General features: G+C 67.4%; 1 protein-coding gene and 1 long non-coding RNA gene across 5 annotated transcripts in view; one reads left to right on the forward strand and one right to left on the reverse strand.

Annotated features, from left to right (window-relative positions):
• The window catches only part of CABIN1 (calcineurin binding protein 1), a 71,534-nt gene that overhangs the window by 30,955 nt on the left and 13,420 nt on the right, over positions 1-27,159 (forward strand). For 3 of the 4 annotated variants that reach the window (XM_070769926.1, XM_070769923.1, XM_070769925.1), the window contains exons 24-29: positions 586-846; positions 1,809-1,960; positions 3,164-3,339; positions 9,333-9,515; positions 10,900-11,231; positions 16,564-16,677. In XM_070769926.1, the coding sequence (XP_070626027.1) occupies positions 586-846; positions 1,809-1,960; positions 3,164-3,339; positions 9,333-9,515; positions 10,900-11,231; positions 16,564-16,677 (1,218 nt within the window). The remainder of the gene's footprint in view (positions 1-585; positions 847-1,808; positions 1,961-3,163; positions 3,340-9,332; positions 9,516-10,899; positions 11,232-16,563; positions 16,678-27,159) is intronic. The other variant, XM_070769924.1, reaches the window with a different exon arrangement.
• Positions 11,375-26,878, reverse strand: LOC139176796 (uncharacterized). Its single transcript, XR_011561254.1, has 3 exons — positions 18,967-26,878; positions 16,549-18,013; positions 11,375-14,516 (listed from the first exon to the last, which is right to left on the reverse strand). It is a non-coding gene; the product is annotated as an uncharacterized lncRNA (long non-coding RNA).

Genomic DNA, 27,159 nt, shown 5'->3' on the forward strand with positions numbered 1-27,159 from the left:
TGGTCGTGGGGCCGCAGGGAGGCCTGGGGACAGCAGACGCTTAGCCAGTGGGACCCTCGCCCCGGGCGAGCACCGTCAGCTTGCGCTTGAGTGAGGTCTCTGTCGCCAAGCCGAGGACCCCCCAGCACCTGCAGAGCAGCACACGGGCTTGCAGGGCCTTGGCCTCATGCCTCCCCTGACCTCTGCACAGCGCGCTGATTTGAGGCGGCCTGGGCCTGCGGAGCCGTGAGGAGCGCGCAGCGTAGGGAGCCGAACTGAGGCAGGAATGCTTGCAGGAGAGGCTAGTGTAGAGCCCTGGGGACTGCCCCAGGGACTGTAGAGGGCTGGTGGGGGTCCCAGAGTCAGATGAGGGCCCAGGGTGGTCTGGGGGCCATCTCAGGGCTGTTGGGGGTCCCAGAGTTAGATCCGGGGGCCTCCTTCAGGGCTGTTGACCCCACAGTCAGACGAGGGTCCTGGGGGGTCCGGGGGCTGCCCTCAGGGCTGTTGCGACCCCGCAGTCAGACGAGGGGCCCTGGGGGGTCCGGGGGCCGCCCTCAGGGCTGTTGCGACCCCGCAGTCAGACGAGGGCGGGCGTGTCCCCTGCAGTTGGAGGAGCGGCGGGACAGCATGCTGGAGACGGCCCGGCACTGCTTCACGTCGGCGGCGCGCTGCGAGGGTGACGGGGACGAGGAGGAGTGGCTCATCCACTACATGCTGGGCAAGGTGGCCGAGAAGCAGCAGCAGCCGCCCCCCGTGTACCTGCGGCACTACGGGCAGGCCAGCCACCTGCTGCACGAGGAGGCCGCCCGCTACCCCAAGAAGATCCACTACCACAACCCCCCCGAGCTGGCCATGGAGGCCCTGGAGGTGGGCTGTGCCGGCCCGGGCGGGCGCGCGCTCCCGTCCCAGCGGCCATCCCCTCCAGGGTGCTCACAGTCCCTTCTCGGGGGCAGCGTCAGCCCAGCACTGCAGCTCCAGGCCCTTGTACCTGCAGCCTGCTCCCTGGGTGCTCGGCGGGGCTCCCAGCTGGGGCACGGGGGAGCCGAGGAACTGCGACCCTCTGGACCCCTGGGTCACGGTCTTGCATGCTCCTCCCGAGCAGACTGTGCGCCCTGCCTGGGTGTGCGTGTGGGTTCAGGTGGCACGCTCGGGGTCCTCCCTGGCGCGCACGTAGTCCATGAGGCGGGTTCCAAGGACATGGTGCAGGCCTGAGGGCTCCTGGCTTCCTGGGCCTGGGGCTCGTCAGCGCCTTTTCAGGCTGCGTGTCCACCCCACCATTCCTCTGCCCAGAAAGCAGCTGGGAATCTGGGGCAGAGTCTGCTTGCCTACCCCTTTTTTGTATTTATGTATTTGCTTCAGTTTATTAAGTTAACAATCATTAGTGGTTAAGGAAACTAAGAATCGAATTGTTCGAAAGGATTTAAACTGAAAAGTTGAAAGTCCCCGGCAGTCCCAGTTCCCCGCTCGCGGTACTCTACGTTAACAGCTGGGTCCTGTCCTTGTCTTTCTGGACGTGTTTCCTGTTAACACGCAGACACGCAGTGACGTGCTCAGCACTTGATAACCAGTCTTTCTCCCCTGTTGAGACGTAGTGGGAGGGCCTGGCAGGCCCCCCCCGCCGCAGGCACCCAGCCCCTTCTCTGGTATGGCCTCTCGTCTCGGTGCCCGCGGTGCAGGGATGCCTGTGCAGGCGCTGTCCGCTCTCCACGGTGCCGGCCGGAGGAGGAGTGCAGGGAGGGCGGTACTGGATGAACCCTGGGGGGGTCGGGGGCGGGCAGCCCCGCTCGGCCTCTGGGGGCGCTGCTCACGCCGTGTCATCGTCGTCTCAGGTGTACTTCCGGCTCCACGCGTCCATCCTGAAGCTCCTGGGGAAGCCAGATTCTGGGGTCAGCGCGGAGGTCCTGGTGGGCTTCATGAAGGAGGCTGCAGAAGGGCCCTTTGCCAGGGGTGAGGAGAAGAACGCACCCAAAGCCTCAGAGAAGTGAGTGGGGTGCTCCTGGCGGCCGGGTAGGGTGGGGTCTGCTGCGCCGTCGAGAGCTCAGCAGTCAGGCCAGGCCCCAGGCACCCAGTGGCAGCTGGGGTCCTTCTGTTGAACCCCAGATGCAGAGGCTGCTTGAGCGCCCTGCACCTCCCCGTCACCTCCCAGCACAGTTCTGCCTGCGTGGACGCTGCTCAGTGCAGCGTCCTGCCCCAGACCCAGGCAGGGGTCCTCTCTAAGCCTCACTGAGCTCAGGGTGCTGGGGCCGTGGTGTGATTGCCTGGCGGGCCTCCCCGGGGTGTGGGTTACCTGGTGTCCATGTCCTGGAGCTCTGGCTCGGTTCGCCCCATCTCTGGGCCCACGCCCAGCCGGGCTCTGTGCTCTCAGCTTGTGGGACAGGTGGGCACACGTGTGGACGCCACCCAGGTGGGACGCAGTGTGCCCAGAGGTGATCGTCAGAAAGGGCCCTCCAGGCACAGCAGGAACAGGCTTCGTGTGATTACAAGTCTTTTTTTATTTTGACTTGAAAACTATACAAGTGATGCGCACAGACGCTAGTTGCAGCAGCTCCGGCGGGCGTGAGCGTGGACTGGCACGTGGCGACCTACCCGGCTGTCCCCAGGGCGCGCTCTGTGCGTTCGCACACGCTCCAGGGCCGCACTCAGCTCCCGGCTCCTGGACTCTGTGGAAACGCGCCCCCACAGGAGCTGGCGGGTTGGCGGCCCCGCAGTGGGTCTGGGACTGACTCTGAGACGCTACCCACCCGCGGGCACGTGCTACTCCCGAGCGGAGCCCCGGGCGCCATGCTTTCTGCGGCCTTTTCCTTGTGCACATGTGAGCATGGCCACACACTGACCAGGATGAGATCCCTCAGACCCCGGGCGTCACACGAGGTGCTGGGGGTGTGGGTTGGGTGCTTCCAGGGAGGCATCTACCTGCTGTGAGACTTGAGCTGGCAGCAGGCGCAGCCGTAAAGATTGGGCTGCGACTGGCTAGGGCTGGTGCCCGAGTGGGGCCCTTGGGGCTACCCCTCCAGCCCTGGGACGGTGTCACTCAAGGAGACGGGTGCCACCCGAGGGGACAGTTGCCACCCGGGGACAGGGGTCACCTGAGGGGCTGGTGCCACCCGAGGGGAAGGGTGCCACCAGAGGCACGGGCCCCGCTCAGGGGAGATGGGCCCTGACGCACCTGCCTTCCGGCCCGCAGGGAGAAGGCCTGCCTGGTGGACGAGGACTCCCACTCTTCAGCTGGGACACTGCCGGGCCCCGGAGCCCCCCTCCCCTCCTCTGGCCCAGGTCTGACTTCCCCACCTTACACAGCCACTCCGGTTGACCACGATTACGTCAAATGTAAAAAACCCCACCAGCAGGCCACGCCGGACGGTACAGTCCCTGTTCCCCCTCCCGCCAGCCCAGGGCGGCACGCCAGTCCCGGGGGGGCGCTTCGGGCAATGAGTCGCTTTGTTGTGTGAGGGGGTGCTGGGTGTGGGGTGACACGGGCAATGTTGCGGTCTTCATCAACCTCATGGACTCACTGTGACCCTCTGCTCCCCACATGCTCAGGGCCGCCACCTGCCCTGCCCCCAGGGGCCTCCCCGAGCTCGCCTTGCCCGCTGGGGGCGGGGGACCTGAGAGGCCTCGGGGATGAGACAAGCTGGCGGGGGATCGGCCGGCTCCCCCCGCGGGCCGGGCAGGCGGCGGCCGGTCACGCATTCTCACTGACACCGCAGGCCTGCATGCCGGCCTCGCAGTGCGGCCTCCTCGTGCTCCCCGCCTGCGCAGGGCGCACCTGCCCGCGGGCCTGGGGGCCGCCCAGAGCCCTGGTCCCGCGTCACCTGGCACAGCAGGACCCGGGCAGGGCCCCGAGGGCAGGCGCGGGAGCAGGGCCCGCAGAGCCGCAGGAGGGCCCGGGGCACGCTCGACCTCCTGGGCTGCCGTCTGTGCCCTGAGGGGAGCGCGTGCTGGCTGGGTCCCCGCCAGGGCTGTGGGTGTGCGTGTGCAGATCTGCGTGGGTGGTCTGAGTGTGTGCTGTGTGTCTCGTGCCCTCTCACCCGCCCGCCCCGAGCAGGGAGCACGGATCCGGAGCTGGCCGGCCTGTCCTCCCACTACGACCCCACAGACATGCCCCAAGCAGGGCCTTCCCCACCCCGCACCTCAGGGTGAGCCCTCTTGGGACCTTTCATCTCGAGGACACTGAGAAAACACTGGAAACGGGTCCCTGCTCGGGAAGTCCTTTCTGCCAGGTGCTCTCTGGAGGACTCGGGGCCAGGCCAGCCTCAGGGTTGGCAGCACCGCTCGGGTGCCCCGCCCTGGCACACGCCTGTGCATGGCACTGGGGAGCAGAGCACTGCAGACAGGTGCTGGTGTCACGTGTGCTGGGCACCTGGCTTTGGAAGCATGTGCAGGGAGCCGTGCACACAGCCCAGGCGCCACCTCAGCCCTCAGGCTACCCTGCTGCCCGCTGGACAGGGCGCTGAGCGCCGGGCCCACCTCAGGCCGCACTGCTCCTGAGGACAGCTCTGCCTCAGCCCCAGAGGGCGGATGGGTCAGCTCTTACCTGGAGAGACTGGGAGAGGTTCCGGAAGGTGGCCCTGGTCTGTGTAGGGAGTTTGACGACTGCTCACCATCTTCATGATCGCTTAGCATAGCGTCAAAGGCCCGGGTGCTCTCTGAACTGCCCACACCAGGGTGGGGAGCTTTCTGCTGCCCGCCCACAGCCCTGGGGAGAATGCCTGGAACCAAGCAGTTCCCAGGCAGCGGGAGGTGCGCATGGCTGACCGAGGGCCCCGGCTGGGCCAAGAGGGGCAGGCAGACAGCGCAGGGCCTCTGCTCCGCAGCCCTGCAGCCTCGCCTCTGCCCGCCTCGGGAGATGCTGTGGAGGATCTCAGCACCAGAGTGCGCTGGCGCCTTCGGGGTGCTTCCAGAGATGGCTGTTGACACGGGCTTGACCCAGCAGGATGAGAGCCCTGAGCAGGTCCTGTGCTCCCCAGCGCTGCGGTGGGGTGCCAGGTCCGGGTCCCTGCGGGAAGCTCTGTGCGGTGGCTCCGGGCCGGGTCCCAGGTGTGGCACCGGGCACCCGTGCTCGCGGTCACCTGGCAGGCTTGGCCGTGGGTCCTGTCCCCTCTGAGGGAGCGGGCTGAGGGCAGGAAGCTGCAGGGCTAGTTGGGGCAGGGCCAAGGGCGGCTGGGGTCTCAGGTGGGCAGTGGGGAGTCCCCACTGGGAGGCCCCTGCAGGCCGAGGGTGCTGGGTGTGTGTGTCTCCCTGGTGGGGGGTCGCTGCCAGCAGGGTCCAGGGAGTAGGCCTGACAGAGTGGCCCGGCCCTGGCATGGACTGGCCAGGGCCCTTGCTGTCTCCTTACTTCCTCCACGTCACCTTGGAGTCCCGGAGCGGGCGGGGGCCTCAGGTGGGCCCTCCAGGCAGCCTGTGGCCCTGCCCTTGGGGAGTCCTGCTCCCTGAGCCAGGTGTGGGCACCGCCCTGGCCCACTTGGATAGGAGCAGGTGTGAGTCTGTGAGCTGTGGACAGAGGGCCTCCCAGGGTGGGAGGCCTTGCCAAGGGCGAAGCTCAGCCAGGACGGGGGTGTGCGGGTCAGGAGGGCAGGAGCCGCCGGGCTGGGGGCTGTGGGGTGCCCGTGGGCCCGTGTGCAGCAGAAGCCCCGGGGTGGGTGGGCCGTGCGGGCCCTTGGGCAGCCCCCGCAGCACGCATCGTCACTGCCACGCCACCATTCCCCCACCTGTGTTGTGTCCACCTGTGCCCGTCCCTGTGGTCGCCCGCACTGCCTCCGCCAGCATTGCCCGTGCCACCCCTAACCCTGAGCGCGCTGCCCCGGCCGTCCCGCTTGCGCTGCCCAAGCTCGCTTCAGGGACCGAGCTGACGCATGCTGGCCCTCGGTGCGGCTCCCTGCTGCCCGCGGCCAGGGCGCCTCCGCGTCGCTGTGCTGTGTTTGGAGAATATGTGTCTGATGCGCTTGGCTTCCGTCCCGGCTCCAGCCGGACGCACCGCAGCCCCGGCCCCCTGCACCGCCCACCTGCCCGGCAGGCCCCTCTGTCCCAGCTCCAGCTGGACGCACCGCAGCCCCGGCCCCCTGCACCGCCCGCCTGCCCGGCAGGCCCCTCTGTCCCAGCTCCAGCTGGACGCACCGCAGCCCCGGCCCCCTGCACCGCCTGCCTGCCCGGCAGGCCCCACCATCTGCACTCCTGTCGCTTTGCTGCTTTTCACTTAGAAAGGCTGCGAAGGCAGCAGACTCTTGCGTGGTCTCCCAAGGACAGGGCCTGGGCGTGTGTCTGGGTGGGGCGGGGCAGCGTCCTTGAGGACAGGTGGACGCAGGGCAGGCTGTGTTCTGGGCACAGACCAGCCCACGGCTCCTGGGCGCTCCTGCATCCCATAGGGCGGGCCCAGCGTCGGGCCAGGGCAGGGGCTGGGAGAGGGCTGGCCCCTGCGCCTCCTCTTCCCCCCTCCCCTGCGCCTCCTCTCCCCCACTCCCCTGCGCCTCCTCCCCCCTCCTCCCCTGCACCTCCTCTACCCCGCTCCCCTGCACCTCCTCCCCCCTCCTCCCCTGTACCTCCTCTTCCCCCCTCCCTGGTCCTCAGGCCGCAGCTCTTCCTGGTGTCTGGGGAGTGCCTGCTGGTGCTCAGCCTGGGAGAGGGCGCTGTTGGGGGAGTCTAGATGAGGCCTCGGTTGGGTCTGCGTGTCCCTGGGGCAGTGCTCAGTGCCCCGAGGGAGCGTCGTGAGCTGCCTCTGGGGTTTAGTGGGTCAGGAGAACTTCGTGGAGGAGGGCCATTTCAGGCGAGGGACCGTGGGAGCAAAGACATGGAGCTTGGAGTTTGTCATGGTGTTCGGATGCTGAGTGACCAGGTCGGAGAAGAGAGACCCTGAGGGGAAGCTGCTGCTGCCTTTCTTGGGAGTGTGGAGTGGGGTCCCGGTGTTTCTTCTCCAGGGCATCTGTCCAGTCTCCTAGGCCTGTATGGGGGGGCCCCGTTCCATGGCCAGCCCTGCTCCCGGTGGACGAGTCCTTTCCTGGTGGTCATCAGGGCCTGACGGGGCAGACCTCGCCAGTTTAAAGAGTTCTGAAAATACTGACTGCGCTCAGGTTAACTTTTCTTAGAAGCCTGTTGTTTTCTGGCCAGCGGAACAGGGTCATCCTGTTGGGGTTCAGCAGCCAGAGTGGCCACAGTTCTGACCACACCGGCATACGGTTCTTTCCTTGAGCCTTCATGTAGCCCAGCTAAGGGACTGGATGGCTGTGGGCCATTTCCAGTCATCCTGCCAGAGCGAACGGAGAGAACACAGCAGGAAGCACGTGTCTTGTCAGCAGAGCTCTTTGGGGCTGGCCTGGGAGTCCTCAGAGTCTAGGGGGTGTGGGCTGAGTCAGACCTGCCTGAAGAGAGCCCCAGGGGACGGGCCCCCCCTTAGTCAGCGGGCCGGGCCCTACTCCCTGCACCCCCAGCTCTGTCCCCTTGCCCTGGGCCCTGGGCTCCCCCTGAAGGTTGGGGAGGGGTGCCTGGGTGGTGGGTGGTCCCCAGGGTCCACCGTGTGCCTCTCCCTGGAAGGCCCTCCCATCCAGCCCTGTGGGTCTCCCGGCTCTCCACTGGGTCTGGCCCTGCCTTAGGACTGGGGCCTGGAAGCCCCCAGCATAACCCCTGCAAAGGCCTCATGGGGGCTTGACTGGCTTCTTGGTGTGAAACCTTGCTTGCTTCGTAGTACTGGAAATCAGGATCGTTTTCAGCAGCCTCACGCTGACCCTCTTAGACACACAGAAGATAGGAAAGACCTGTCCCAGGGCCTGTAGTCCCCAGTGGTGGCCGTCTTTGCAGCGACACACGTGTCCCCTGGTTCGCAGGCATGAGCACCCACATGCTCTTGCCCCCCAGGCCCGTCTTCCCTAGAGCTGCAGGGCGCTGTCCGACGGTGGCCCTGCAGGCTTCAGGCCCTTTCCCTGTCCCTGCTGAGCTGCAGCCTCTTGTGACGGTCGTATTTTACTTCTCTGATTGGTTTATTCACAAGTCTTTTTACGGAGTAACGTAGCATCTGCACTGGGGTTGAGACGTCTTCAGGGACTGAAGTCTGTCCTCGGGTGACGTGGTCCCGCGTCATGGGCGGCGAGCCCCTCCCCTCCGTCAGGCTCCTGCCTCGAGCTCGGTCAGCTCACGCTGCGTGGCTGCGGTTCTTCTGCGGACAGCGATAGTTTAGATAAAGTAAACGTGGAGAGGAGGGGCGGGGCATCTGTGACGCGGTTGTGTCGATTCCTTGTGTCTCGACAGTGCTCTTTCTACTTGTGTGTGTGTGTCTTAGATTTCTCGGGGACTTGGGATAGCACGTGTAGGACAGAAGACACTGAAGGCAGTGAGGTTCGTGCCCAGAACGGGCTTCGGTCTGTGCTCCCAGGCGTGAGGTGGAGGCTGGGCGGGGCTGGGCCTGCCGTCACTGGGCCTCCTCAGGGGCCCCCCGCCCCGGAGTCCAGTTCCCCCGACGCTGCCTTCTGCTCAGGGCCGGCTGGTCAGCCGGAAGGCTTCTCAGGGTCCATCTCTGCCTGCCACTCACTTCGGCCTCTGTGTGCCCCTCAGGGGGGTTCCTCCGTGTCCTCACCCCTCTCCCTGCAGCAGAGTTCTTGTCCTGGAGTCGGCACCTGCTGGCCTGGGCTGGGCCTGGCCGGTCCTCTGCGGTCTGGGTGCCGCCGCGTAGCCGGGGGGCCGGGTCCCTGCGTCTTGCGGTGGGAGCGCTGGGGCCCGGGGCCTCGTGCAGGGCAGGTGTTTCCCGCGGGGCTTCACCTGCCCTGTGCGGCCCGGTGCCTTTGGCTTTGCTCCCTCGAGGAGAAGGTCCAGCCAGGGCTTCACGCCCTTCCCCCAGCCGTGGCCCGCACCCCGGGCGGGGCCCCTCGTCTCCCCTCCCCTCTCTTCCTCAAGCAGCTGAGAGGTGGTGGAGAGGCACCCGTGGGCGAGCCCAGGCCTCTGTACTGTCACTGCAGACCCACCACACGTTGGCTAACGGTGTGGGCTGAGCCCTGAGCTTCTCAGTCACGTGTGCCTGTTATGGCAGGAACGCCCTGCGGTGGCGTACGGCCACTACCGCGCGTCTCCTCCCAGCCCCACGTTCCGCCGGATTGTACTGGCAATGCGTGGTCAGCCTCGGCTGGAGCACTCATGGTGCAGGAGCCAAGGATGTTACAAGCACAAGCTTGTCCCTCAGAGCCAGCTGTCAGACATGCACCGGAGCACCGCTCCCCAGGGAAGGAAGCCCTGGGAGACTGGTGCCTCTGGGAGGGGCTCGATGCCTCCAGGGCGGCAGGCCGGGCAGTGAGCAGTGGCTGCGGGGGGCTCCCGGGGAGGCCCCTCTGGGCCCCGCTGCGCAGCTCACCCACCGCTGCTCTCCTTCTCCCCAGAGCGCAGCCAGGACAGCACAGCCGTGGCACTCTCGGACTCCAGCTCCACCCAGGACTTCTTCAGTGAGCCCGCCAGCTCCCAGGAGGGCTCCCGGAGGCCCTGCGCAGAGAAGAGGCCGCCCGCTCCTATCTCCCAAGCAGGACTGCCTGGTAAAGACCTTCCGGCGAGCACAGAGGAGAAAGGTACGGAGCCCTGACTCGGCACGGCTGGTCGGCCGGGTGTCCTGCGAGTGGCCTGGCCTCTGCCCTGGCGCCTCCGCCAGTGCCCGGGACCACAGTCAGCCAAGTCACTCACAGGCCGGGCCTTGGTGCTTCTCCCGAAGGGTGGGAATGACCCCCAGGCCTGCTTGTGGGTCGTGGAGTTCAATGCAGCATCTCAGAAAGGTGTGTGACGCTCAGTGAGCACTGGTGACCCTGTCCTTGTCAGACCCCCGGTGTCCCGTCTCACACGTGCTCCTTGTCAGACCCCCACACGGTGTCCCGTCTCACACGTGCTCCTTGTCAGACCCCCGGGCCCGTGCAGGCCCCACGGTGTCCCGTGCATCACTTGCTTTTTGGTCTGAACCCCCCCGCCTTTCTTGGCAGGGCCCTGATCTGGCCCTGGGGTCTGCCCAGCTCCCCACTCCTGTGATCCCCAGGCCCCACTGTGGAAGCCAGTGGTCAGCCCCACTTCTGGCCTTGCTGGGAGGCTGCAGGCAGGCGGGCAGTCCTGGCCATGCTCTGAGGCCAAGGCTGGTTGGCCAGCCATGGATTTTGAAAGCGTTTCCACGTTGGCCCAGCTGGGGCTCACAGCTGCTTGGCAGATAGCAGCAGCAACAGCCAAGCCTCCTAGCATCCCTGGGAAAAGCACTGGCTGTTCCCATTTACTGGACAAGTACCTGAGGTCCAAAGGGCTGAGTCTGCACCCTTATCTGCCCCCCATGCTGCCTGTCTGGTGGGAGGGTGGTAACCTGTCCTTGGGGTCCAGGCCTGGCTCCAGAGTCACCACACAGGCCCTGGATGGGACAGCCTGGGCTCAGGGGCTCATGTGTGGGTGTGGCCATGTGGCCAGAGCCGTGCATGCTAGGGAGGCCCCCAGCTGTGTGCTCCCTGCCACCCGTCCCTGCTGCCTCACCACATCCCCGAAGGGTCAGGGACGGGGCATTGATCGCGGGTGGTGGGTGTACTGGGTTGGTGCAGAGTGCCTCTGGTCTTTCCCTAAGATGGAGAGGGAGACTGGGGTTGGGGCGCTGAGCCTGGAGCCGCTGCCCTGGGTGGGGGCACCTCGCCTGCCCCTGCGGACCGTGTCCTCGCGCCCCTGCGCCGCCTGGAGGCAGACAGCCTGTGCCCCATCTGCGGGGCGCCCTGCGCACAGCCCCAGCTCTGCTGCACACCGCCTGGGATGCCCTGTGTTGTCAGGGAGGAGGCGGAGGCCACAGGGGCCTCAGTGGGCCTGGGGGCAGAGCCCCTGCTGCAGGGTCTCCCTGTCCCGCTGTGCGGCTGTCAGAGGCGTTGCTGTCGCTGGTGCTGCCGGCCACGAGGAGGGCTCTGGAGCCGAGGTGACGCTCTCTCCTTGTTCTCAACGCAGGGAAAGCCGAGGAGTCCTCAGAGAGCAACGAAGGCTCCCGGGCCACCGAGCAGGGCAGTCAGAAGCCTGCCGCCGACGCCCCGGGCCCCGCTGGCGGCCCTGCCAAGCCCCAGATGCCTGGGCCAGCCCCGGGGGACGGGAGGAAGCGGGCGGACACGCCCGGGGAGCCGCTGGCATTCCCACAGGGGCTGCCCACCGGGGCAGAGGAGCAGCGGCAGTTCCTCACTGAGCAGTGCGTGGCCTCGCTGCACCTCTGCCTCGGCCGCTTCCCACAGCACTACAAGAGCCTCTACAGGCTGGCCTTTCTGTACACGCACAGCAGGACCCACAGGGTGAGCCCCCGCAGCAGCCCTGGGCTCGCGTGGGCGGGGCGGCTGGGAGGGGGCGTGGCTCGCGTGGGCGGGGCGGCTGGAGGGGGTGTGGCTCGCGTGGGCGGGGCGGCTGGGAGGGGCGTGGCTCGCGTGGGCGGGGCGGCTGGGGGGGGCGCGGCTCGCGTGGGCCTCCTGGCCCTCTGCAGCCCTGGCGGCCTCCTCCAGCTCCGGAGGCAGACAGTGTAGACTCAGCAGCAGGGCCCCAGACGTAAGGGCTCCCGTGCTTCCCTCCAGGCCTCTCGTGCAGGCGCTTAGCGTTGGTGGGGGAGTGGGGTCTGTCTGCGTCCTTTTCTGGGCTCCCCACTCACCCGGAGGAGCTGGGGAGACAGCCCCCCAGAGCTGCATTCACACGGGGCAGATCTGCAATACACCAGTGAGCCAATGAGGCGAGTCCCATCGTGACGGGTCCCACAGGGAAAGTAGTGGGGCCCAGGCAGGCTGCGGTGCTGCTGTGTCTGGAGGAAGGCACCGCTCTTGGAGCCCGAGGGTGGAGGAGCCCTGGTGGCTGCAGGGAGGGGAAGGCGTTGCCCAGGCAGGCGAGGGGCTGGCAGGGTGGCCCCCGGGTCCGGCTGTGGCCTCCACTCTTGTCTGGCTCCCCCGCTCAGTAAGGCCCGGGCTCAGGAGCCGCTCCCCCCAGAGGCCCGTGCTGGGGGCCTGAAGAGGCAGGGAGGGCAAACAGCCTGAACAGAGCTGACTGTGGCGGGAAGCCCCCTGACAGCTGCTGTGGGGCGTGGCGCGGTGTGGAGTGGCTGTGCGTGCGGCAGGCCGGCTCCCCAGGGCAGGGCACACGGGCACTGCAGCCTGGCGGGGGCTGCGGGCTCTCCAGCTTTCCCGGCCCCTGCTGCACGTCCCTGCCAGCCCGGCCGTGCCCGGGCCTTCTGCACCTGGCAGACCTGGGTTTGAATGAAGCTCCTCAGGAGCAGTCTGTGGGGCCTGCGAGCGCTCTTGCCTCCTCTAGAAGCAGGGCTGAGAAGGGATCTGGGGGGTGAGATGCCCTGAGAACGGAGGGGCAGTCACCGGCTGCTGGAGGGAGAGCGGGGCTGCCGCGCAGGCCCCGTGGGGCCCCGGGCGCCTCCGCACTCCCACAGATGGCTCTAATCTGGGCCTGGGGTTGGGCCGTGCGGGCTCCTCAGTCTGTGTCCTTGCTGGGCGGGTTTTCAAAAAGCAGGAAACCACACTTATGTCAGCTGTAGAACTCGGGGGCGCCGTCCACAGTCCTGCTGGTGTGAGACAAAGGCCGCCCTGTGTGTGTATTTGCACACACGACAGTGACCGTCAGTGGTCACGTCCTCTGCTCGACGTCAGGCAGCCCAGCTCCCGGGGCCCAGCCGTCTCCACCGCGCCTCCCCCGACACTCACCGTGGGCCTGTCCCTGCTCACTGTTGGCCCTGTGCTCTTCTGCAAATTAGCCCAGGTCGTTTGGGTCCCCTGTGCTGGGCTGATGGGCTGTGGGGCCTGTGGGGTGGGTGTGGGCCCAGTGGCAGGGACAAGGCTGCCCAGCTGTCTGTTCTGTGGGGCCATACCGCACGTCTGCAGCTCCTCAGTCCCCGCATGTCCCGCCTGGTGGCCTGCTTCCCCAAGATGGACTTCCCTTTCTGCAGCAGCCGGGGGCCCCGCAGGCTGCTGTTTGCTCTGCACAGAGGCCTTGCTGGGTGGCTTTCAAACACCTCGCTGCCTCACAGGCTGAGCGCCGGGCCCGGTGGGGCAGCCTGCCGTCCTGGGGCCTGGCCAGAGCTCTTGGTGGCCTGTCTCTGACCAGCGGTGACCACCTCCCACACAGCTGTTGGGTAACAGACGCTTCCTGCTGTGCGGGCTCAGCAGCAGTCCGTTTCCTTGTCGAGCCCGCCTGGGCGTGGTGGTGGCATCTCCATGCTCCCCACTTATGGCTCTGTGGCTGCCCCCGGCAGAGCGGCCCCAGTGGAGCCAGCCTCAGAGCCCTCGGGTCCTGCCCAAGGGCCCCACCCGAGGACCACAGCCCGTCTCCTCCGTGTTGGCACCACCCAGGCTTGCGGCCCCCCCAGCCCTTCTGTAGTCGTCCGTCCCTGGGGACCCTTGACATCCCCCAAGGCTGCTCTCCAGCCCAGGGTCAGCTTTGCTATACACCAGACTCCCGCCTTGGGGCCCCCCAAGGTGTGGCTTCTGCTGGCCCACAGTGGGGGGCACGCCTGAGGACACAGGCTCCTAGGTGCTCCCACGCCTCGGGGAAGGCCACCGCCCCCGAGCCCGGTGCCTGCTGCTCGTGGTTCTCCAAGGGCTTGGTCTTGGCAGGAGTTGGAGTCCTAGGCCGTGGCATTGCTCATAAAATTGTGGTTCCCACCATCCACATGGGCCACGCAGAGACCTTGCAGCACAGGGGTCCTGGAGCTCGCTGAAGAATGACTCTGTGTGCTCCACCAGCCTGCTGCCTCTGGCTCGCCTGGAGAACCGGGGACCCCACCTGCTGCGAGGGATCAGGACTGAGTGGGTTACAACGTGCTCCTGGAGCCAGACAGTCTTGGAAAAGGACGGACCTGGAAAACTCACACGTCCCAATGTCAGAGCTCACTGCAAATCTCCAGTAATCAAAGCAGGGTGGAATATTATTCAGCCTTAAAAAGAAAGGACACTCTGATGCCTGCTCCAACACGCATGTCCTCAGTGAAATTAGTCAGACACAAAAAAAGAACAAATCCGGTGGAACTCCACACACGTGTGGTCCCAGGACCTGCTGTTGAATGGGGACGGGGCTCAGATTGGCAAGGCGAAGAGTCCCAGGGGGGCTCGAGACACGCTTGCACAGCGGTGTGGATGCACGATGTCGTGAGCTGCTCACTTGAAAGTGGTTCCTCTGGTGGAGTTTGCATTACGTGTTGCGTCACAGCTAAAAGGAGAACCAGTGTGGCGCTGCTCTCGGGGGCGATCACACATCAGCGCAGGCGAGTCAGGAGTCCAGCAGTGAACGGGTGCGTCTGTGGTCACTAGATGTTCAACGAGGCTGCCACAGTCCTTTCGTGGCAGAAAAGGACAACAAACGGCGCTGGATAACTGGACAGCCAGAGTGAAGTCGGAGGCCTGCCTGTGCGCTCAGTCGTGTCTGACTCTTTGCGACCCCATGGACGGCAGCACGCCAGGCCTCCCTGTCCATCACCAACTCCAGAGCTTGCTCAAACTCATTTCCATGGAGTAGGGGATGCCATCACAGTGTGTACAGAAGTTAACTTGAAATGGATTGAAGACCTCAATTTCAGAGCTGAAACTACAAGACTCCTAGAAGAAAACATACACGTAAATCTTAGTGATCTCGGGTTAGGCGATGATTCCATAGATACAACGCTAAAAACACAGGTGACCGGAAACAGATGAGTAAACCAGACACCATCAAAATGGGAAACTTCTGTGCTTCAAAGGACACTGCCAAAGCGGGAAGAGGATCGGCAGGGTGGGAGAGAGATGTGCAGATCACGCATCTGACAAGAGACTAGTATCCAGGAGCCACGAAGAGCTCTGACAACTCGTTAATTAAAAGCCAGCCCAACTTAAAAATGGGCAAAGGCCCTGAATAGACATCTCTCCAAGAAGACACACGCAGGGCCAGGCAGCAGCAGAAGAGACGCCCCACGCGATGACCCATGAGGGAGATGCAGCCCAAGCCACACCGGGACGCTGGCGCCCCCATGCATGGCGCCTGGGTGTTGCCTGCCTGGAGGTGCCCGCCGACCCCAAGCAGCGTGCTTCCCCGTGCGGGCTTCCTGCTTCTCCCCCAGTGGTGCGGGGTTCCCGTGCCAGGCTGCTCTTGCCATCCTCTGCCCACTCTGGCCCTCCTGGGTCACGGATGTCCCAAGAGAAGCCGAGCCTGGGCCGGGCATGGTGATGGCCCGGCCCCTCCGTGCCGCTCCCTGCACCCCACCCAGAAGCAGGGGCTTGTCTGGGCCTCCTAGTGAGGACAGACAGAGGAGGGCCTGCCTGGCCCGGCCCCGCCCGTACTCCACCGCGGGGCCTTCCCCGTGCCCCCCAGCCCCGTGCCCCCCAGCCTTCCTGAGCCTTGCCTGCTTCTGGGGTCCTCCCCTCTGGGCCGTGGCAGTACCCTAACAACAGCTCCCACCGGCGTGTCACTAAGAGGCTATGCCCAGTGACAGAGAGTGAGGCTGGCAGAGGGGCCTGAGCCACGTGAGGTGAGGGAGGGGCCTCAGACCCCTGAGCATGGGCCAGCCCTCCCCCTCAGGCTCAGCTGGTGCAGCCCGCCCGGGTCTTGGGAGAGGGGTGGCCCACAGCCTCTCTGCTCAAGCTGTGTGAGGACAGGCAAGTTCATGCTGCCCGCCAGGTAGGGACGTGCGACCGGCCTTGTGAGACCTGAGGCATCCCCACACAGAGGGAACTCAAGGGAGATACTGGCCTCACGCCCGCCCCAGCCTCCTGCCTCCCAGGGATACCTCCCTGAGAGCTTGGCAGGGGGGAAGGCAGGGCAGGCCAGAGGCTCATGTCACCAAGGTCAGGGCAGGCCAGCTCCTAGGAGGAGGAGTGGGTGTGCAGACAGAGGCTTTCCTGCTGGCATCCTGGCCCTAGGAGTGGCCCAGTGGCCGCCGGCATCCTCCACGTGGGCAGCGGAGGCCCGGAGAGGGTGGTCTACTCCCCAGGGCTGCGGGGCACCCCCACACGGGCCAGCACGTGCGTGTAGCTCTGCCAGCAGATCCGGGCACCCGCGAGCCTGTTTGGGGGGCAGCGGGAGTGTTTCTAACAGCACGGCCTCATGCGCCAGCCTCCTGGCTCCCAGGAGCTGTCTGTGGGAGGCTGACGGATCAGCCCAGTCTGCGCTCCCCTCAAGGGCCTGGTGTTCAGGCCTCGCCCTCCCTGCTTCCACCGAGAGAACCGCGGCCTGAGCCGTGGACGGAGCCCCTCCCACAAACTCGCTTCCCCTGGCGGCTTGTAGCCCCGGCTCCCCCGGGCCTAGGGCTGTCATCCGCGGACTGACAGGTCAGCCTGGACCCTTTAGGCTGCTGGGGGACCCCGGCCGACAGTGGGGTGCTGGGTCCATGCAGCATCTTGCGCAGCTGGGCAGGGCCAGGCATGCCTGTCTGTGCCCTCCCTAGGCAGTCCGCGGCCGTGCTCTCCTAGGTCAGCTGTGCGGGGCGTGAGACCAGCTCGGAAATGTACCCGTGGCCGGGTGATCAAGCCAGGGCCGTGGGCGCCACAGGACGGCTGTCTGTGGGCGCTGCCGCTTGGCTGGCGCAGCCTGGAAGGAGGGGACTGCCCCCCTCCCCGTGGGTGCCCGGAGCTGCCCACACACTCACTCCCAACCTACTTCTTGCTTCCCCAGAACCTCCAGTGGGCCCGCGACGTGTTGCTAGGCAGTGGTATCCCGTGGCAACAGCTGCAGCACATGCCGGCACAGGGGCTCTTCTGCGAGAGGAACAAGACCAATTTCTTCAACGTGAGTACTTTGCCTTGTTGATTTCCGCGGCTGTGGGCTGCTGGCGCCTGTCATGGGCGGCGGGCGCGGGAAATGACCCCGGGGTAGGCGGGAGGGCGGCATCCTCAGAGGCCTTGCGGGGTGGCGCAGGCGAGAGCGCGCCAGGCTGGGGAGCGCGCCCTGCTTGTCGAGAGGCTCCTGGCAGGTGGCTGCCCCTCCCGGCACCTGTGGGAGAGGCCTGGGGAGCTTGGCGGGGCTCTGGGGCCGCACAGGGGGCTCCGTGCGAGGGTTCCCAGGCCTGTGCCCTGCTCCCCCCGTGGGGACCTGGGCACCGGGGTTGGCTGGGGCCGCGCTGCTGCAGAGAAAGCGAGTGTGGCCAGTGCTGGGCTCTGAGTGCCCTCTGGTGCTTCACACAGGGTGGGGTCCCGCCCCTGGGGCCCCGGGAGCTCGCGGCTGCCCCCCGGCCGGGCCTCGCTCCCTCGCTCTGCTGGCACAGAGACCGCTGGTCTGCACTCTCGCGATCTCACCTCTGGATCCCCGGCCTGCCCACCCTGTCCTCAGGGGGGTGCTTTGGCATGTCACACAGATCCTCTGAGCTTTGCTTTCTCCTGTGTTTTCCTGGGTTCCTTGTCACGTCTTGGGAAAGCGATCGGCGGGACTGGCCTGGGCCAGAGCTTGTGGGGGGCAGGACTTAGGTCTGGAAGGGTGCGGCAGACGCCGGCTCTCGAGCTGAGAGGTGACCAGGTGGGGGTTGTCTGGGTCCACAACACTTCCCCTCCTACTCAGGCGTGACCTGGGGTCGAGCGGGGCTCTCGAGCTGGGAGCCTGTCCCTGCCAGCCTCTCCGTGAGAGTGTTTTATAGGCAGGTGGTGGACAGAACCCACAGTCAGTCTGTGTGGTACTGGGGGTTTGCAATGCGTGAGGGCCTCCCTCCCACCCAGATGCCCAGGCTGCAGCCACCGGCCCTCGTCACGTGGGTGTCCTTCCATGGCCTGCCCACTGTGGAGCCCACTGACGGGGCTGGGGGGTCAGGATGACCCCTTTTCTCCCTCCCAATGAGCTGAGGTTGCCGCCTTGGCCAGGGGTGGGGCGGAGGCCTGGGGGCTGGCCCTGAGGAGGTACCGGCAGGGCCATTGTGGCCCCCTCGTCCTCGGGGCTGGGGCCGGGAGACCCATCTCCCGCTTGTCATGGGCAGCGTCTGACAGCCGTGGAGCCACGTCGGGCACGCTGTAGCTGCCAACAGCTGAGTCGCACAGCTGAGCCCAGCCCTGGGCGCCCTGCCCTCCGTAGCAGCATCGTGGGGGGCAGCTGCCGCTCCTTCCAAGTGTTCGTGCGCAGAATCAGGCGTGCCATTCACCTGAGAAGACATGCCTGTGTGTCTGTGTGGGGGTGTTTTCTGGTGGTGGTATCTTGACCCTGAGTCTTGGGGATGTTCCCCGAGGGCTGCAGGCCACCCGCGGCCGTGTGTGCGTGCTGGCTGCGGGGCTGGGGGCCCGATACTACGCGCCCCTGATGCGGCCCCGCCCAGACGCGGGTGGGAGGGCGGCCAGGGCAGAGGCAGCACCGGGCCCTCCTCGGGGCGTGAGGGGGCTGGGGGCCCACAGCAGAGGCCACATGCAGCGTCTGAGGGAGGGGCATGGACTTGGCACGTATCCAGCCCCCCTACCCCCGCCCCCAGCCTGACTGGGGCCCCGGCTCCCACCCACCCCTTCACTGCCCTGGAAAGTCCCACCTGTGGACTGAGCCGGGGCGGGCTGGGTCCCGGCCCAGGCTTGTCTCTGGGGCGGCCATGGCCCCAGCACCCCCACCCCCGACAGGCAGGCCGGCCGGGCCTTCACCAGAGCAGACCCAGGGCTGCTGCGCGGTGCTGGCTGAGGCTGCAGCCCTGTCCGCCTGGCACGGTCTGGCCTGGGCCCCAGGGAGGGACGGGCAGACGGCATGTGGCCGCGTGACTCAGTGGTGGCTCCTCAGGACAACCGTGCAGGGAGCGGGGAGCCCAGCGTGGGCACACAGGCTGGCGGGAGGCAGCGAGGCAGGGCTGGGCCTGCGGGCGGTGCCCTCCTGACCCAGTGCCAGCTTTGAGGGTCTGCAGAGCAGACCAGGGATGCAGAGGCCGGGGGCACGTTTCTGAGGCCCAGAAGCTTCCAGGGCTTCTCGGGCAGGCGTTTGCACGTCTGGTGGCAGGCCTGTGATGGCTGGAGCTGGGCTGCTCTGTCCAGGGCGCACCTCTTTCCCCTGGTAGTCGATCCAGAAACATTCCCATGGTAACGAAACCAGAGACGGCGCTCCTTTCTTCCCCAGAATGCTCACCGATTTTAGCAAGCAGGTTCTTTTCCTGTTTCAACCCAGTTTCCAGGCTGAGTGAAAGAAGGGACGGGAGCGCCCCAGCGGGCACTCTTCCCGCATCCTGGGCTGTGCCGGCAGCGAGGCAGGGACCTGAGCGGGAGGGAGCAGAGTGGAGGCGCGGGCCACCCCTCCCCTCAGGCCCGCCCCCAGCTCAGGCTGCAGGGACCCACGGCACCCGGGCCGGTCTCTTGGCCTGGCCGGCTGGGCTCCCGCCCTGCCCTCCTCACAAGGCCCAGACCCGGCACAGGACTGCCCCCGGCAGGTGATCATGACAGGTGGGTGGGAGCCCTCGGCACGCTCTGGGCCCTGAGGACCGGAAGGCGGCCTGCTTGGGGCTTGAAGGTGGGTGCAGCGGGGGGCCTGGTACCAGACGGGCCCAGCTAGAGGGTGGGGGCTTGCCCGGCTCAGGTGGGGCAGCCTGAGATGCGAACGTCGCTGTCCACACGCACCCCTGGGCCCGCCTGTGCGGCCTGGCGCCCACGCCTGCCCTCCCGCCACGGTCGGAGGCTGTGGCTCTGCTGGTACGGCAGCGCCCCGACCCATCTGCCCCGCTGCCTGGGCTCTCAGAACCAAAGCAGCTTGCATCTTGGTCTGCCCGTGGGGTGCCCAGGGCGACAGGGGCCCCTTCCCACACCCAGGCCTGTCCCTTTGCCCCGGGGGCTCTGGCACACTCGGCAGGCACCACACCCGGTGGTCCTGTCCCAACTCCACGCTGCTCAAACCGACAGGAAGCACGGTCGTCAGGAGTCGTCTCTGTGTCGCGACGTGCCTGTGCCTTGGAGCTGAGTGCTCCCCAAGGGCCCTGGTGGGAGGAAGGCCCCTGCTTGGGAGCCCGCGGGGAACACCTGCCGGATGGGCAGAGCAGGAAGAGGAGTCCCTCCATCCCTGGCGCCCTTGCTTCTCGGCAGGTGTCTGTCCCACCCTGACTGCCTCCAGTGGTGGGTGACTGGGGGTCCGCCAGCCCCACCCAGCTGCAGAGGCCGGTGCTAGGGAGGGCCAGGCCCAGGTCCTGGCCAGGAGCCCCTGAGTTCAGAGACGGTGCCCAGCGTGCAGGTCAGGCCTCGGCTGGCACCCACGCCCCCGGGGAGAGCACTGCTGTGCCGGCTGGACGCGGCCTCCAGGGCCCAGAGCTCCCCAGCAGTACCTGGCGGGCAAACATGACCCCCTCCTGCCCTCGAAAGCCCCGGGGGTCTCTGCCGGAGCCAGCCGCAACAGCAGGCTTGGCTGTCCTCCCCCCGCCCTCCCTGCTCCACGCCTGGGGGCCGGTGGGCAGTCCTGCCTCAGGGGCTTGATCCGCCCCTGCCACTGAGTCACCGCACCGCCCCCATCAGCGGCCCCAAGTGCTGGCCCTTCGCAGGCTCAGCCCAGGGAAGAGGTGCTGCTCTGCACATACCGCATGTTTCTGCCCCCCGGCGCCCGCTGGGGCCAGGGCCAGGCCAGTCCAGAGAGCACGCCGCCACTGGCAGCAGCCCCCGGCTTGTCCGAGGCTGGGCCCGCCACGTCCGCATCCCTCGGCTCAGCTGGCTGTGACCAGTCCCTCTGCCCACACCTCGAGGCGCGTGTCGCCGGGTGTGGAGCCGACTCGTGCTGGGCCGGGGGCAGCTGGGCTGAGAGAGGTCCCGGGGCCCCAGGCCCAGGCGTAGTGGAACAGGCAGTCCTGTCTCACGGAGGCGCCAGCAGGGGAGGCGCCTGGCCGGGGCCGCACTCCCAGTCTGGGCTGGAGGAGGGACGAGGGCTTCGCCCTGTCTCGTGCCGAAGCGTGGCTGGCGGGAGGGTGAGATTGGCACTGGCCCCACGCTGGGGTCAGCCTGCCGGCGATGAGGGGTGCATGTGGCCTGGGCAGGAGACCACAGCTTCCCTGGGCACGGCCCGAGGGCACACGGCCACAAGGGGCAGGCGTGTCCCTCCCCACGGCCTGCACCGCTCCGAGCCGCCGGAAGGGAGGCGGGGGCCGCGAGCGCAGCAGCACCGTCCTGACGTCGGGGTGAAGGGGGGACCAGGGGACACAAGAGAAGTGGGCGTTCAACCCGAGGACACCCCAGCCCGGGCTGTAGTGCCGGTCCACCCGCCGCAGCGGTATTTTTAGCATTGTTGAAATGATCGATGGGCTGGTTGCAGAAGCAGAGTAAACAGAAGAGTCACTTCAAGTTCTCCAGGGAAAAAAGGCCCAGTTTTTAAGAGCCTTTAGAAGGTTAGCACACTTGTGATTTCTTAGCTGCGCCGAGGTCTCCTTCCTTCTCGGCCCCCGGCTCTGCAAGCTTGGTGGACTTTGTGGCCTTCTCGCGCTGGGCCCGGTTCGGTCTGGAGCAGGTACCTAAGGCCTTTGGGTGCACAGGATGCCCAGGCCCCGCCCAGACAGGAGCACGGCGGTCATAGATCTCTGCACTCCAGGTGGGCTGGCCCCGCCGGCATGCTCGCCTGGCCCCTGGAGGCCAGTGTGGGCTCACCGTGCTGCCCCCTGCCAGGATGCTTGGGCAGAAACAGGCAGTGGGGGTCTTTAGCCCCTGGCATCCTTGAGCCTACTGTGACAGCCCCCCCCAGGGGGTGCAGAACTCAGCTCGGGGCCCACGTCCTGCAGGCAGCCTCCGCACCAGTTTCTGACCAGCCCAGGCCAGCAGCTGGGAGCTTGCCATGTCATGTTCCTGAGAGCAGTCTCCAGCGGGGACACCTTTCCCACTGCAAGTCCTTTCTCAGAAGCCGGCTCCCGGGACTGGTGGCCCTGCTGAGGCTTTCTGAGGCAGGCACGTAGCAGGCTCAGCTTCGTCCCCTGGGATGCCGCCCCGGGCCAGGCGCCGTCTGGAGGACTGCAGGGGGGCAGCTTCCGGAGGAGGCCCAAGGTTTGGAGCTGCTCAGACCAATGATGGAGAGGGCCGGGGCGGGGTGTGTCTCCTGGGGCCACAGGAGCAGGACCCGGTGGGACTCCCTGAGGCCCTGGCTGGGGTGGTCGTGCCGCAGGGACCTGTGCTGGGGGAGGGAGGCAGGGCTGCGCCAGTCCGCTCGGTCCTCTGGCCCCATGGGGCACCCGGCTCACTCCAGGTCCAGGCCCTCCCCATGGCGCCCAGCCTGTGGCCGGGTGGTGGCCTGCAAGCCCGGGCACAGGGTGGGCGGATCCCCCAGGGCGTGGAGCCGACCCGCCATCGTTCCCTGAGCTCAGGAGTGTCCCGCGTGGTGGCCACCAGGGCTGGGCTTGCGGGCCGCCTCCCTTGCTGTGCTGGTCAGCCTGTGGGGGCCTCCATCCACGTGCTGCGCCTTGTGGACACCCCGTCCACGCCAGGCCTGACCGTGGGCCTCCTGTACGCCCACGGGGGGCCTGGCATGCCGCCCTGCCCGTGGGTTCACCCTGCTGTTGACTTCCTGGTCCAAGCCGTCTGAGCTCAGTTTCCCCATGTCCAAAGGCCAGCCAGCTGGATGAGGTCAGTGGTTTTCCAGCCCTTTTTCCAAAAGCGCCTTCTCACACACCCCGTTGGCACACACGAAAGGGCAGCAGCTCCCAAAGTCAGGAAGGGTTGGGCCCACCTGCTCTGGCCGCGTGCTCCCTGTTGGAGGGGGCCTGAGCCCGGGGGAGATCCAGGGTCCCTGCCCTGCCACCCCTCTGCTTGCCAGCCAGGGCTTCCCTGCTCAGATGCCATGCTACCTTTCTTTCTACTTTTCCTACCTGGAAAGTTTGACCGAGTGGCTTCTGAGAGAGTGGCATGGAGTTTGAAATCCGAACCAGAGTGGCAGGCTCTAGGAGCCCCCCGCCTGGTTTCCACGGTGACAGGCTACGGCTCCCAAATGCCCCTGAGGGTGGAGCACGGGCTCCCTCACAGGCCTGGCCGGGGACACACACACACGGCCAGCCCCGGGCCTGCCCCACACCTGGCCCCACCTGTAGCTGGTGGCTTTGGACAAGATGGTCAGCACTGGTTAGACTGTTTCTTGTCTGCCGAGTGGGCCTTACCAGACTCACCTCGGGGTTATTGAGGACCGCATGTGTCTTGGGGCCACCGCATCTAGGAGCGGGTGCAGGAAGGCCCCACGGGCGGGCACAGCCACAGCTGGGACAGGGACCTCGTGGAGCAGAGCTCACCGGCCCACTGGGAGGGGGTGCAGGGGCTCAGGGCCAGGTGGGAAGGATGTTGCAGGAATGTGGTTGATTAAAAACAAATTCTGAAATGTTGACCCCTGATCACGTGTAGGAAGCTGGAAACTAGGGTGTGCCAGGGTAGGTGGAGCTTCCCCAGCAGGCCCAGCCCAGCACCAGGCTGGCACAGGCTCAGGCTCCGGCCCAGCCCGGGCCCCGGCAGCGCTGGCCTGGGCTTCATTTCCAGCAAGAGGCCCAGCTGGCCCTCCTCAGGTGGGCTGGGGCGCCCTGGGCTCCAGGAGCCCCGTGGGTGGGGATGACGCCGCACACCTGTGATGGGGGCCGGGCTCTGCGGGCCGAGCCTGTTCCCCTGCGGCCGTTCCGCTGGAGCTGCTGGCTGTGTCTGTGGTCCGTGCTCGATCCCTGCCCGCCTCAGCTCGCCCCTCCCCGCGGAGGACCCCAGGTCAGTTGTCCAGGAGAGACACCGGGCACAGGCTGAGGCGCAGATGCCCCCAAGCCCATGCAGGCCCGCGTGGAACTGGGGTTGGGGTGGGAGGAGTCGGCCTGGTTTCCTCTGTGTGCATGTCAGACCCGGCTTTTCTAGGATGTGGCCCCTCCTGAGGTGAAATGGGGTGGCTCAGCAGTCCCGCCGAGACGGCCGCTCTCGTTCCCAGGCCCCTGATGTGGGGCGGGCGTAGAGGAGCCGAGCCCTAGCACCCTCTTGTTCCACGGAGATGCTGGTGAGCCCCGGCCAGGTCACCAAGACCTCTGAGCCTGCCAGCCCCTTGCTCCATGCTGCCCACCCCTCCAGACCCCTGGCATTCCGCCCACATGGGCCCCCTGACCGTCCCCCCTCCATTTGGGGGGTCCTCGGCCATCAGCACCCAGCCCGGACGCCTGCCCCTTCTTCCCGAAGCCACTCTGGCCCCCACCCTGTCCTAGACCTACCAGGTCAGCCAAGCTGGCCGTGGCCATGGCCGAGCCTCCCCACGGCAGTCTTGGCATCCACGGTTGGGCCTGTGGGTCAGGCCCTGGTAGGCGTGCTCAACGCGGAGCTGAGTGTGGCTGCAGGCACAGCCGTCTGCTGAGGTGGATGCCGCCCCAGGCCACGGGGACAGGGTCGTCCTTGCACACGGCCCTCCATTTCCCCGGGTAGGCCCCCGTTCAAGCCCGTGTCCTCACTCACAGGTCAGATAGGCAAAGTAGCTGGACTCGGTGCTGCCCGCGACCCTCTGCAGAGCACAGTCTGAGCTGCTCCTGAGCACCAGAGGCTCTAGTGGGAACATGGCAGGGTGGCAGCTGGGGTCTGTGCGCCCAGGGGGGAAGGCAAGTGCCTTTCCAGGCCACTGGGGGAAGGAGAGGGGGCTGGCGCGCTTCCAGCAGAGAGGCTGCCCCGGCGCACGACAGACGGAGCCGGCACCCCACAGTGGGGAGGCCCACGCCTGCACGCCAGCTGGCAGCATGAAGGCCCGGCGCCGAGAGCGTGGGCTGGGAGCTCCGAGACGCGTTCCTGCCACTTGGGCAGAGCTGGACTCAGCCCTGGGAAGAAGGGGGTTAGGTCGGGGGAGGGCTGGGTTAACAGCCCGCAGGCAGGAACCGGAGCAGTCTGCAGGCCTGTGTTGGCTCAGGTCTTACAGGGTGGCTGTGCGGGGCCCCTGGGCCACGTGGTCCCCGTGGACAGCACAGCCGGGGGTGCCTGGGCAGCAGCCAGCCCTGAGTCTGGGGGTGCGGGCCTCAGGTGTGTGTGGCGAAGCACAGGTGCGTGTTTCCAGGAGGGGGTGGCCACTGGAGAGGCCTGCGCTGCCCAGCGAGCACGAGGGGTCCAGAGAGGTGCTAGCAGGCCTGCCGTGTGCCCCGCCGGCCGCAGGCCTGGGGCCTTGCCCGTGTTTGTCTGGGTTCCACACCCCGGGCCACCACACGCCTCTTGGCCTTGGAGTCTTCCTTTCCATTCGCACACAGATGACAGTCTCCGCCCGAAGGCCTCTATTCGTTCTCTGCTGCTCATTTGACAGGGACACCTGGAGACTCCTGGGCTTTACCTCTGGTCTTCTTGCTTTTGTCTGCCCTGCCAGGGGTTACTCGCGCAGACAAGTCGAGTCGAGCAGTCCCACCTCCTGTGGCTCCCTCTGGCTTTGGTGGCCACCTCTGGGCTCTCAGGCCCCACAGGGGTGCAGGTGTTTACCCGAGAGGTGGTGGGGAGCAGAGAGCAAGCAGGGATGGCCAGGTGGGGCCGCGCGAGGACAGCCGGTGGCCCGAGCTCCCAGCAGGTGACGATACGAGTGTGGACAGGGCGTGGCTGCTGCGACCTGACACGCGGCCCAGGCTCTCCTGGCCTGAGACCCAGCGCTGTGGGCACAGCCTCGAGGTGGCCCATCTCCCTGTGGCTCTGTGCTCTCTGGGAGCCCAGCCCAGGTCCTTCCAGTGCCAGGCGGAGTTATGATCCTCCAGGGGGGTGCCAGACTGCTGCTGTGGCCCTGGACACAGGGTGGCCCGGGAGTGCAAAAGCTGCCGGCTGAAGGCTGGCCTTGGGCCTGTTTGGATCAGGGGCACGTGGCAAGCCCGGGAAAGCTGGTGGGCAGGAGCCAGCCTGGGCAGGACAAGTGGAAGCTACTTGGCTTGGGGGGGCTGTCACCAGGATGGGCCAGGCGGCCCTGAGGCCTCTGGGTGTCGGTTAGAGGAGAACGGATCAGTCCTGGTACTGCTGGGCTGGGGAAGCAATGGTGTGGGGGCTGGTGCCCGGCCTGGGCTGGAGGCAGCGTCTCCCATCAGCTCTGCCCCTGCTGTGCCTCTCAGCCGGGGAGGGGGAGAAGCAACCAGGGGCTGGGGGGGTGACTCCACGGGGCCGCCCCACGGAAAACGCTGGGGAAGGCGCTGTGTGCTCCCGGCGGCTTTGGCTGCCCTTCCAGGAGGGACACCCACTCTTCATCCCTGAGCACTGCGGAGCTCTGCAGAGGGGTCCTGAGCCTGCCGGGCCTCTTGCCCAGCCCCGCTGCTCCCCCCAGTCTCATCTGCTCCTGGAACTCACAGCCCAGCTGGCGAAGCCGCCCCTCCCAGCTGGAAAGCCCCCTGCAGGGCGCAGTGGCTTCTAGCCTGCCCTCCCTGCTGGAGGATGGTCCTGGGAGAGTCGGCAGTCCAGCTCCCAGCGCCGCACTGGGTCAGCAAGGACAGCCCCCCACTCACCCAGGCCTCTGCCCCGCACAGGGCACAAGTCCAGGAGCCCCGGGCTCAGAGCTGCGCGGTGCAGGGTGTGGACAGCCCGGCCCGGCGCACGCTGGCTCCTGTCGCCCTGCCGTCCACCCTCCTGGACGTCCCTGCCCCACTGGGCCTGGGACGCCCGGTCCCACAGCTTCCCGTGGCAAGGGCTATGCTCCCCGGTACCGCCGGGGGCCCGGCCCGGAATCTGCTCCGATTGGCCGGCCAACTCAGTCGTGCCGCTGGGCCTGCTTCCAGGCCGAGCAGCGAGCGCCCGCGCCCCGTCCGGCCCCGCCGCCCCGCCCCGGCCCGCCGAGCGAGCCTCCGCGCCATGGCCCGGCGCCCGCCCTAGCTCCCTGCACAGATGCCACGGCGGAGCCGGCGGGTAGGAACTTGCCTGGGGCGGGCCGCGGCCGCCTTGCCCCTCTGCCCGCGGGCTCCCCACACTCCGGAGCTTCGGCTCAGTCCCCGGGGCCGGCTCGCGCGCCCGACCCCCCGCCCGCCCACCCGCCCGGCGCGGCAGGAAGCCCGCGGGCCGCGGTTTCCCGGGCGCCGCGGCGGAGGAAGTCGGCAGGCAGCGGGGCCGCGGCGCCCCCTGCCCCCGGCCGGGGCCCGCACAGCGCCAGGTGGGCGGCGGATGGGCGGGCGCGCGCGCGGGGGCGGCGGGGGCCGGGAGAGAAGCCCGCCCGCGAACCCCAGGCGAGCCCAGCCGGCCCGCGGATGCCGCGAGTGGGCGCGGGGGTGTGCGCTGCGCCAGCCGCCCGAAAGCGAAAGCCGCCCGCCCGCCGCCGACCCGGCAACTTCGCGGCGGGCGGCGCGGGCCCGGAGCTGCGCGGGCCGCTCCCGGGGCTGGTGAGCCGGCCGGCGGGTGGGCAGCGGCGCCCGGCGCGGTGCTTCCCCGG

The sequence above is a fragment of the Bos indicus genome, chromosome 17 (assembly GCF_029378745.1).
Source record: "Bos indicus isolate NIAB-ARS_2022 breed Sahiwal x Tharparkar chromosome 17, NIAB-ARS_B.indTharparkar_mat_pri_1.0, whole genome shotgun sequence".
Classification (NCBI taxonomy): Eukaryota; Metazoa; Chordata; class Mammalia; order Artiodactyla; family Bovidae; genus Bos; species Bos indicus.